We start from the raw sequence: 12,568 nt of genomic DNA on the forward strand, positions 1-12,568 counted from the left end.
AAAATATTAGAGCTGTCAAGCGATTAAAATATTTAATCGTGATTAATCGCATTAATGTCATAGTTAACTCTAATTAATCGCGATTAATCACAAATTATTTTTCTATGCTAAATATCCCTTGATTTTTTTGTCCCATAATTCTTCTCATTTTAATTCTCTTATCAACATGGTGAAGTGCATCGGCTTGCCTTGTGCAAATGATTTTTTATTGATAACAACATTGGCATATACACTGATCAAAACAGGACGATACAAAAAAGGAGCCTATAGTGCAATTAAACGACTGCTTTGAACAAATGTCATTTGAACATAGCAGTCAGGCTACTGACTGCTATGTTCAAATGACTGTCCATTAGGTGACCTTGGGTGTCTTGAAAGGCGCCTCTAAATTAAATGTATTATTATTATTATTACTGCTTCTTTGTTTTGAGCCAAAAAAAAAAAAAAAAAAAAGTTATTTATTTTTATAAAATAATTGCGTTAATCGCGCGATAAAAAATTTAACGCCGTTAAATTTGGTTTGCGTTAACGCCGTTAATAACGCGTTTAACTGACAGCTCTAGAAAATATATGAAAAAGAAAGAGCATCCAGAAACACCGTCAATTTCAGGAAGAATATATTTGATAAAACTTAAGAAGAAGAATAGTTGAGCACTGCATGCAGCACTCACCTTAATATACTTCTACATGCTCTGACCCTCTCCTAGCATCTGCTTTTTTGTGGGGAGAAATTAGCCAACAGTTACATGAAGCACAGGCCCATGTTTCTCATTAAAGGTCCCATGATATCCCACCAGGTGTGGGCCGATTAGCCGTTACGGAAATCTGTCCCTCATGACATCACAGTGGGCATGTCCACCTAGATGTGTGCTGGATAAATCAGTCTACCAGCCTACCCAGTGGACTGTAGCAATGTTTGTGTTAGTGTGAGTGTGTGAATGGTGTGTGTATGTTTGTGTATGGTTGGTGTGCATGGTGCTTGTGTAACGAATGAGGAGTGTGTATGGTGTGTGTGCATGGGTATGGTGTGTGGGTGTGTATGGTGGGTGTGTATGGTGCGTGTGTATGGTCCGTGTGTGCGTAAGGTCGGTGTGCGTGCGTATGTTGGGTGTGTGTGGTATGTGTGTATTGTGTATGGTGTGTGTGTATGGTCAATGTGCGTGTGTATGGTGTGTGTGTGTGTCCCAATCATAAGCCATCTAAAGGACTCTGCCTGCTGATGTCCTCCACCTGCAGGAAGCTGCACTGCACCAGGAACTACATCCACCTCCACCTGTTCGTGTCCTTCATCCTGAAAGCGGTGTCCGTGTTCGTGAAAGACGTGGTGCTGTACGAGGTGGGGGAGGAGGACAACTGCTCCTCAGGGTCGGTAAGTCCACAGACCTACACACCTTCAGCTCAACGGTGAGGTTAGGATATGGGGGCCAGTGTTGGGCAAGTTACTTCCAAAATGTAATATATTTCATATTACTAGTTACTTGCATTTGAAAGTGAGGTCTATATTGCATCTGCATGTAGTGTGTACCATGAATAGCTGAATTACAATAATGTTATGATATAGAATAATTAAACAACCAAAACCTTTACACGACATGACACAAACTCTTTTTCTATGCCTCATTTATTAGTTCCTTAGTTACAAAGTGCAGCCACACAAACATTTAACAAAAAAAGTTGCATTTCCATGAAATCAAACATGTCAATAGTTTATACTATTTCAATAATAAAATAAAAGTGCAGTTCAAGAATGACGTCTAACAGCCACCAGACAGGGCATGTTTTGTAAAGTATTTTAGAACCTGAGCATATATCCTGCCCTGAAATAGCAGTAAATAGCAGTAATAAGAAAGAGCATGAGAACAGCATAAATAATGAAACACATTCAACATTTCAGTCCCACAGAGACTTTACAAGGAACTTATGCTTAGAGCCTATTAATGTTTTGGTTAGGACCAAACAACAAAGTCTTAATAGACAAAATATACAGCCAAACAAGGGCTGGAGTCTGTGTGGCTCGGATTGTAACCAAGCCCCCAGGAACACTGCATACTTCCGCAATCCACCAGTGCTCAGCGGCCAAGCCTGGTATTGCAGCTGTTTAAGCGGGCTGTGGACGGGTCCTTCAAATCATGGGACCCAGAAGTAGATATCTCTGTTCACTCCAATACAAGTGGGGAACAGGAATGTGTCTCCGCAAAAAATGTCTGGATATCATTCAAAGGCTAATAATTACCTTCATGCCATGTCCTCAAAACGCCACCTCAAGCGTTTTATTAGCCCTTACCTCGCTGGGGAAGAGGGGTGTGCAGCTGAAAGGAGTCGTAGTGAAACAAATGGCATCCGAGAGGGCCTAGTTCAGTGCTCCGTTAACGTGTCCGATTTTTGGACTGGTTCATCTGCTGCTCAATAACTCTCACGGTCCTCTGCTTGCGATCATTGTGATTCATCATGTATTGATCCATTTATTCAAAAGATCCAAAGACAAAGAACAGGTGCATTACAGTATCATTTTATATTGTTGTTGGACCGGAGTGGGGGGATGGGCACGCATGCGTTCTATATTTCTGCATCCGGTACATCACGGACTAGGCCATGTGTCTTGGCCCCATAACGCGGAAGCAAATCGCTCCTGTATGTGACCCTGCGCCACTGAGCAGTTTGTATAGGAATGAATGGGCGGCCACTTTCCAGTCCGTGGTCCATCCTTTATTATGTCCATGATTGTAACGCGTTACCGGACTCAGTAACTGTAATAATATTACCGAAATATAGTTAGTAACGCGTTATATTACTCCGTTACTGACTAAATGTAATATATTACGGTAACGCGTTACTTTTGTAACGCATTACTTCAAAAGCGTAATGCATTATTTATTACTTGTTACTTAAGGTGACCAGATTTCTGAACTGAAAATCGGGGACATTTTCAATGCGGCGGTGAAAAATCCTTACATATTATCATTATGAAATAAAAAATGGGGACAAGTACTTTTTCATTTATTTTAACCAGCTTAGTGGGCGAAAAGTTAGGAAAATTCTGTGGGCCAGTGACTGACAGGGGCCCTGAAAAAATATTAGAACATTAGTTATGTTAATAAAAAAAAATCATTAATGGATTTTAATGGAAAATCAAATTTATAATTAAACAAACACTATCAGTATGCAGAATGTTTCCTTCATGTCTTCACAGTGTTATATTATCACAACTCAATGTCATATTGTAAAGTTAATATCGGACAATAAGATAATTGAAGCCTTCACAGGTAGAGGTGTGGTTACAGAAACTGCACATGGTTGGCGTTGCCTGTGTGTGTGTGATGGTGGGACCCAGTGTGATATCTTTTAATGGGGCCCAACATCCCTGGTGGCGCCCCTGCAAAAGGTTAATAAATCAAAATATCAGCACCCACAAATATCATGTATCAGTAGTGCACAGCAGTGTCAAAAACACAAATATAGAATAATACATGAGAAGAAAATCTCTCTTCCAAAGTTAAGTGTCATGTGCAAAGACAGCTGCCAGACCAGTAGCTAGTAAATATCATCAAGATGTAATTAGTAATAATTACCAAGTCAAAACATATAAAAAGATGTAATACTCTCGTCTGTTCTCTTCTCCTTCAATGCTTTTCTTTTCTTCACCCTTCTTTCTTCTCTCCTTAGCTTCCCTCTGTTGTTTACTTCTATATTTCTGCCTTTCCATACTATTCTCCTGCTCTTTTCATCTTCTCTCCTTCACTCTGTTGATTACTTATTTATTTATTATACCTTTACTAAAAACATTGACACAAAACAGTGACTCAGGGCATCAGCTAATCAAATGGTCTGCATTTATAACTACTACAGTCATTGGTTACCCACACAGCCCGACAAAAAAAACAGCAGCCTAACACACACAACTATCAACCATTGACTGATTATTAATTAATTTATTATTAATAAATAATGTCATCATTATTATTATTTTAACAGTCTCAGGTCCCTATGCCTACAGGAAAATCATATTCTACCAAAGCAGTCTTCCACCTCCCCCTCTTCCAAAACAGAGCCACATACAATGTCATCACCTGGTAATCTCATGCTAACGTTAACATTACAGCTTCACTAATGACCGATATGAAAACATTGTCATGATTTTAACGTTCACTGACTTTTATAACGTTACGTTAGGTCTTCAGTTCAGATAAACAATCATACTTATTTTAACGTTACCACTTCTCACACACACACACACACACACACACACACACACACACACACACACACACACACACACACACACACACACACACACACACACACACACACACACACACTCAAGTCTACTGCCAATTCACACTAAATAAATAAGTTCATACACAACATACCATTTATGAGACCGCTGATCTTCTCTTTTTCCTTTTTGCCGCCTCTAGATTGTTGTTGTTGATGCTGCTGCGTCTGGTCGTACGTCCTGATAACGTCTGTACGTCATACGACGTCTTCTCTGGTGCTGCGTTAAATTACTACCGTAATAACTGGTGTTTGAGTCTGCGCGCATTTTTCCCCCATTCACCGTCAAAATCGGGGACATTTCCGGGGACAGCTTTGACCGGGGACAGATCACCGAAAACGGGGACTGTCCCCGGAAATCGGGGACGTCTGGTCACCTTATCCTAGTGGGTCTATGTTACACTGGTCCTAGTGGGGTTTCAGTGGTCCTAGTGGGTCTATGTTACACTAGATGCGTTTACATGGCACAAGAGGTCATGGGACAATCACTTAATCATGGCAATCTCGCCTATCTCCAAGGCTTAGAAAAAGAACCCGCTCACGGTGCAATGTCTATGCCAAATCTGTCTGACTAGCTAAATAAACGGACCATTTTCCCCATCGCTTTTCACCCAACTCCTTTTGAAGTCATTCTTTCCAAAAGATGTAACTGCTTAACAATGCTAACAAGAAGACCAACAGTAGGAGCATTTTTCTGAAGCCAGCATTTTGTGACGCCCTTTTTACTTGCTGCCAGCAAAATCTATAAGAGGTATGCATCATTTTTACTTAGCTTATCAGGAAATAACCAAGATAGAGACATAAGAACGTTACACTGATATTGAGGCCCAATGTTTTTGTAATAATCAATGCCACTTCCTTCCAGAAAGACTGAATAAGTGGGCAAGAACAAAAGACATAGGCATGATCGACCAGAATGTCCCCACAGTCCCTCCAGCAGCCTAGCTGGGTACCAGTTTGTTTAGACTTCTGTTTTGGGGTGATAAAAAAACGAATCAAGTTTTTCCAACAGAAGTCCCTCCAGGTCCGGGAGTTGATGGAGGAAAACTGTGTTGTCCAGGCATTCAGCCATATGTCTTCAGTTATTACAATGTTCAGTTCTTTTTCCCATCGTTCCTTCACATAGTCTGTTGAGTCCTTGTTCAGAGATATGATTCCACAATACAACTTGCTTATCAGACCTTTGATGTTTCCAGAATTATATGCATCAATAAATATTTGAACAATAGTTGGTATTTCTCTTAAATTAGCACCTCTTATCTTCTTACAAAAATAGTCACGAAGCTGCAAGTATCTGTAAAAGTCTTGTATGTTTGACATAGGTTGTCAAAGCTTTTAAACTTGCCCTTTTCAGTGGTCTTACAAATAGCAGTAATACCATAATCAACCCACTGTCTATACCTATATGATCCTGCAGTGCTGGTATGAAGTCAGGGTCGTAGGCTGGCCATCTAAGCATTTTAATGTCTCTTTGGAGTTTAAAACATTTTACGACTTCCCTCCATACTTTTAGTGATAGATTAACCCACTGACCCTCTACTTGTATAATTTCGTTCTCCTTGTCAACAAAGCCAAGCAGTGATTGTATTGGTGAATCTGTTATAGATAACTCCATGGTTTTCCAGTTGGCAACGTAGGATGGGTTACACCAATAAACCAAAGGCCTCAACAAATAATATTCTCTTAAGGAAGGGAGGGCCATGCCCCTCCTTTCCTCCGGCAGCTGAAGGGTAGAGAATTTTACCCTTGGTTTCTTTTTATGCCAAATAAATCGAGAAATATGCTTATCCCATTCTCCAAATTGGTTCTGGGGGATTTCTACTGGAAGTGATGAAAAAATATATAATAATCTGGGAAGAGTATTAATTTTAACGGATCTAATTCTACTGCCAAAGTCGAGAGGAAGGAGGGCCCATCTAGTGAGGTCATCATATATATTTTGATTAACTGAATTATAATTAATAACAAATAGCTGTGAGAGATCCTTAGGTAGACGTACTCCAAGGTAATTTATGCGAGTTTAATTCCAATTAAAATGATACCTTGTGATAAAGTCTTGCGTAGGACAATAATTAAATGTCAAGACCTGGGTTTTGTGTACATTAAGAACATAACCTGAATGTGTCCCATATTTTTCTAACATTCTCATTAGTACAGGTAAGCCAGAGTCCGGGTCCAGGATCGTGACCAATACGTCATCTGCGTAAAGTCCTATTTTGTACTCCACACCTCCCACAGATATGCCTTTAAGTCCGTCCTCCTGCCGAATTGCTTCAGCCACGTTGCAAAATTACGAAACTATAATTAAGCTTAAATAAAGAGCTTGAATACAGCATAATCTTTGCTAAAGCCAAATCTGTTCATCACTAAATAGAGGAATTCCCACCCAAACGAATCGAAAGCTTTTTCAGCATCCAAACTGAGGACCATAGAGCTACTATTTTCCTGCCTAACCTGCTGAATGATATGCAATGCTCTCCTTATATTGTCCTGAGTTTGTCTATTTTTTATAAAGCCTCATACATCTATTAATAGTGGCATTGCGGTTTCCATTCTTTTGGTTAGGATGGTTGCGTAAAGTTTATAGTCCGTGTTTAAAACACTAATAGGTCTGAAACTACTACACTCCATCTTGTCCTTTCCATCCTTAGGGATGACTGATAGCCTCGTTCCAAGAAGGGGGAAGTGAGCCTTCTTTTAAGACATAATTAAAATAGGTTACAAGTAAAGGGAGCAGATGTTCTTTCATGGATTTGTACCAGAGGTAAATAGCCTTTTCTATTTCTTCTACTTTTATTGGAGAGACAAGTTTATCATTCATTTCTTTACCAAGTACAGGAAGGTCTAAGGAGTTAAAAATTTGAGTATAGTCGTTTCATTACTATGTTCTTTTTGAGAATATAAAGATGCATAATCATTTTCAAATGCCATTTGTATACAATCGATACTAGTAGTAATCTTTTTTGTCACATGGTCTCTAATCTTGTGGATTGTATTTTCCCCTTGTTGCTTTCTAAGCCTCCAAGCTAACAGCTTTGTCGCTTAAGGCCTGACTCGTAGTATCTTTGCTTCATGAATCTAATATTTTTCTCAACTTCCTCGCTTAATATTTGATCTATTTCTTGCTTTAAATTTTTGATTTTATTTATGATACTGGCCTCTTTATTGACAATTTGCGTTTGCTCTATTAATTCTTCCTGCAGTTTTGATAATTTTCTTGCTTTTATCTTTTTCAACATTGATGTCCTGGCTATGATTTTCCCCCTGAGAACGGCTTTACCTGCATCCCATAAAATACTAGGATTCACATCTCCGGTATCATTATCCTGTAGATATGAGTTTAAATCAGACACTATTGAATTCCTAAAAGCAGGGTCATTCAACGTACCGGTGTTGAGTCTCCACAGTGTTTTGCGCTGTTTACTGTCTAAATGTAACGTCAGATAAATTCCAGAGTGGTCCGAGAGGTCTCTCGGGCCCATTCTAAAATCCCTTACTCTATGTAAATCCCCACCATACATAAAGCAATAGTCGATTCTAGAGTGAACAGAGTGTCGCGACTCGCGCAGAATAAAAAGTATAACCTGGGACTGATCCATGCACAAACCGCCATACATCATTCAGTCCAAGGTCTTTTAGTACTTTATTTATATATTTCTCAGTAGCGTTATTTTTCATCTTTCTATTCGTTGTATCTAGTAGGGGTTTAATTAGCATGTTAAAGCCTCTGGCAAATATTAGAGTCCCATATGTTTCAGAGGCTATCAAATCAAACACCTTTCCGAAAAAAGATTTATCACTCCCAGGGGGGGCATATACATTAAAGAGAGTTACTTCTATTTGATCTATTTTTCCTTTAATGAGAATGAATCTACCATCTTTATCACCTATTTGGGATATAAATTCGAATGTAGTCGAATTTGAAATTAGTCCGGCAACTCCCCTCCGTTTTCCTTTTTTAAATTATGAGTAAAAAGAGTTCCCAAAGGCCATTCAGGGCCAGAAAGGTGAGTTTCTTGCCAAAATGCTATGTTTACCTTCTCCTTTTTTAATTTAGTTATCATTTTACTTATTTTGATCGGATTATTCATTCCATTTACATTCAATGACAGTATGTTATAGTGTTGGTATTGCATTATGTGTACTCATGAGCAATTGTACTTGAAATATCCCAGACCTCAAAACAAAGAAAATAAAGCAGAACAAGAGAACTAGAACTATAAAACAGAACATCAAACTGAGCTTAAAATAAAGTAGAACAAGAGAACTAGAACTATAAAACAGAACATCAAACTGATTTTCCAACAAGCAAGGTGACATGTTGCCTCGACAGTGAGGGGCGCAGGCCACAAAGTGGGGCCCCTCTGTAGCAAAAGAGTGAAAAAAAAGAAGGAAGAAAGTCTCGTGGCTCTCTGTCTGTGCGCACCGTAGGTATCAGCCTTATAGTACAGTGTATTTGTTAAGTCAAAAGAAAGTGTCGGACAGGGGTTTTATCATGGTCAAAAAACACTTGTTTGTTTTGGACACGCAGTTCCTTTTTCCAAGCTGTATTGAGAGCCTTCTCCTTCACTGAAAACCGGAGGAACCAAACCACTATCGAGCGTGGAGGGGCACTTGCAGGAGGTTTTGGTGCCAGAGCGCGATGAGCGCGATCTATACCCAGGACACGGCCCCTATCCAAGGGCAGACTGTCTCCGAGTTCAGTCTTAATCAGGTTTTCAACGAAGGTTACAGCGGATGTACCCTCGGCGTCCTCCGGGACGCCATTATCCTAACGTTGTTGCGCCTGGAGTGACCCTCCAAATCAGACACTTTATCCCGCAGAGCTAGTTGATCGCGAAGCAGTTGGTTGAGGGCGTCCTTCACTCCAATGTCCCATCTTTCCATACCGGCCATGTTTTCCTCCATCTCATCAATGCGTTTCACCGCGCCCTCAATCTGACCAGCCGTATCTTGCATTTTCCGGTCTATTTCTGTGGAAAATTCCTCCATTTAGCTCACGGCTACACGTATTAGGTCCAAAGTATCGCCTTCTCCGGGGCCGCCATCTTGACCTGCTAAAGTTTCGCTAGCCGCATCTTCTTTTTCGATTTGCCGATCGGCGTTGTATCGTAACCCATATCCGCCTTTCTTGCTTTTATCCCCATCCATTGTTATTCAGTGTGTATCAATTTGAATGAACAAAAACGCTTGAATTAGGGGGAATTTAAAGGCTGGTACCGGAGCTCTGTTTCTAAGCTGTCAAGCTGTTTCGCGCGCCACCGGAGGGTCAGTTAAGAAGTATTTTAACGTTCAGCCTGCAAAATTACTAGTAGTAGCCTACTCATTTACAGTTATCTCGGACGCGCGCAGACACTACGATACGCAAACACGTCATTAATAAACACCCATGTCCCGTCGCTTAGCAACCGGACACGCTTACCGGACTACTTACGGAGTGGTAACAAAGACGTGAATCAGGCAATAAATCCACTTTCCTTGACAGCGGTCAAGTTTGGTGTGCATAAAAATACAGACGGAGCTCAGTGGACCAATTGCGAACTATTGCAGCTGCTCTAAGTTAAACCCCAATCTATTCGGAATAAGTGTATGCATGTCGATTAAAACAGACTACACCACCTCTTCTATTCGGCATAGAATTCTATGGCGAATAGAAGAGGTGACCCGAGGTGTGTTTCCTGTTTACCACTGCAGGCCTGTGTGTCGAGTGTCTACCGTCTGTATGCTGTGTGCTGGGGGAGGGGGTGTGATGATTTATACAGTGCTCAGGTGTGGGGACTACTGGTCCGTGAGGTTGTAGGTACGATCCCCGGTGTCGGGAAGCCTGTCATGCGAGCAACATTCGTCAACGCTGACGGACTCCTGCCGCCTTGGACCTGAATACACCTAGGGTGGTACTTTGGATATAAATGTTGCATCATAGAATTCTGTGAGTCTACATTGAATAGAAGCCAGCTTCTTAAGGTTTTGGCTTACGACAGCTTCTTAAATTGTATATATTATATTGTTACCTGATTTCACCCGAACCAGTTTTTTTTTGGTGTGCGTGTGCATGCATAGGTTCACGTACAGCCACTATACACTATACCTGGTCCAACAGCCGGTGACAACTCGCACTATCAGGAGGTGGTCCCCTGAGATGGAAAGTGCCCTGAGAGACTGTTTTGACACCACAGTATGGGATGTGCTGATTGACCCGCATGGTGAGGACAGAGAGGGGATGACACACTGTCTGATGGAGTCCTGACAGTCCTGTCAGGACTGTCCGCTGCTACCCTAATACCAAGCCATGGGTAACGCGGGAAGCCAAGGCTGTCCTCAACAAGAAGAAGGCTGCCTTCAGGAGCAGGGACAGGGAGGCCATGAAGGCCGCACAACAGGAGGTGAAACACTGTTTGATGGAAGCTAAGGACAGCTACAGGAGAAAGGTGGAGCAGGAGCTGAGGTAGAACAACATGAGGGAGGTCTGGGCAGATGTGAGGACCATCACAGGTCAAAACACAAAGAACAGAGCTACAGGGGGGACAATGCAGACAATGGAGAGGGCGAACGAGCTGAATGACTTCAACAGCTTCAACCAGCCCTCGTCCCCCCGAACACCCCCACCCTCACCGCAGCCATCCCTCCTTCTTCCCTCTACACACCTCCCCCCAGACACCACAACACCCCCCTCCCCCACCTCAGCACAATCCCCACCTCACATCACGACAGACCAGGTCAGAGGAGAGCTGAGGAAGCTCCGGCCCAGAAAAGGAGGAGGCCCAGACAAAGTGTGTCCGAGACTACTGAAGACCTGCGCTGCAGAACTGGGGGAACCACTACAACGGATCTTCAACCTTGGCCCGCGGCTAGGGAGAGTGCCCATGCTCTGGAAGACATCCTGCATCGTTCCGGTTCCGAAGAAGAACAGGCCCAGCGAGCTGAATGACTTCCGACCGGTGGCACTCACTTCACACCTGATGAAGACGTTGGAGCGGCTCTTCCTCAGCCTCCTCAGTCCCCAGATACAACACGCCCAGGACCGCCTGCAGCTCACGTACCAGCCAGATGTTGGTGTGGAGGATGCCATCCTCTACATGCTACACCAAGTCCACTCCCATCTGGATAAGGGAAGCGGCACAGTGAGGATTCTCTTCTTGGACTTCTCCAGTGCCTTTAACACCATCCAGCCCCCTATGCTTCAGGACAAACTGAACAGGATGGGAGTGGACCCCTATCTGGTGGACTGGATTGACGATTACCACTGAAAGGCCACAGTACGTCAGGCTGAAGGACACCATGTCTGACACTGTGGTCAGCAACAATGGAGCCCCCTAGGACAAAGTGCAGGTCCCTCTTCTCTTCACCCTGTACACCTCAGACTTTTGTTACAACTCAGAGCTATGGCACATACAGAAGTACGCCGATGACACAGCCATCGTTGGGTGTATCAGGGGTGACAGAGAGGAGGCGTATCAGAGTCTGGTGGGGGACTTTGCTCTCAGGTGACACACTAACCGGCTACAGCTCAACACCTCTAAGACAAAGGAGCTGGTCATTGACTTTATGAGGGCCAGACCAAGCCCGCAAACAGTCCTGCTAGAGGGAGCTGAGGTGTAGGCTGTAAAATCATACAAATACCTCGGGGTGTGGCTGGATAATAAACTGGACTGGACAACAAACACCAGCTACCTGTATGGAAAGACACAAGCAGGTTGTATTTCCTTAGGAGATTGCGGTCCTTCAACATCTGCAGCAAACTGCTGTGGATGTTTTACCAGTCTGTGGTTGCCAGCGTCCTCTTCTACACTGTGGTGCGCTGGGGAGGCAGCATATAAAAGAGGGACACCTCCAGACTGGATAAACTGATCAGGCGGGCCGGCTCTGTGGTTGGCATGAAGCTGGACTCACTGGTGACGTGGCAGAGAGGAGGACACTGGACAAACTGCTGGACATTATTGACAATGCCAGCCACCCCCTGCACAACGTTGTCAGCAACCAGAAGAGCCTGTTCAGTGGAGGGCTTGTCCTTCCCATGGTTAGAACCAACAGACTAAAGAACTCCTTTGTCCCTAATGCCATCACACTCTACAACTCGTCACTCGAGGGGAAGGACGAGGAAATAGAGGAAATACAGTAAAGAGGACAGAAGGGAAGGAGTGGTGCGCTGTGCAATAATCTAATCTACCCACATACATAACTTGACACTATTCTTCTTTTTTTGTGCAATAACCTAATTAACCGCTTAATTTAACTGCTAATTTAATTTATTTAACTGCTAATTTCTGCGATTTGTAATTTATCATTTATTTATTTA

The 12,568-nt window shown here is 42.6% G+C and overlaps 1 protein-coding gene across 1 annotated transcript in view; it reads left to right on the plus strand.

The window, feature by feature from the left end:
• Positions 1–12,568, plus strand: part of vipr1b (vasoactive intestinal peptide receptor 1b) — a 76,961-nt gene that overhangs the window by 50,471 nt on the left and 13,922 nt on the right. Inside the window, exon 6 of the mRNA XM_030348617.1 lies at positions 1,237–1,365. Within this exon, the coding sequence (XP_030204477.1) occupies positions 1,237–1,365 (129 nt within the window). The remainder of the gene's footprint in view (positions 1–1,236; positions 1,366–12,568) is intronic.

The sequence above is a fragment of the Gadus morhua genome, chromosome 23 (assembly GCF_902167405.1).
Source record: "Gadus morhua chromosome 23, gadMor3.0, whole genome shotgun sequence".
Lineage (NCBI taxonomy): Eukaryota > Metazoa > Chordata > Actinopteri > Gadiformes > Gadidae > Gadus > Gadus morhua.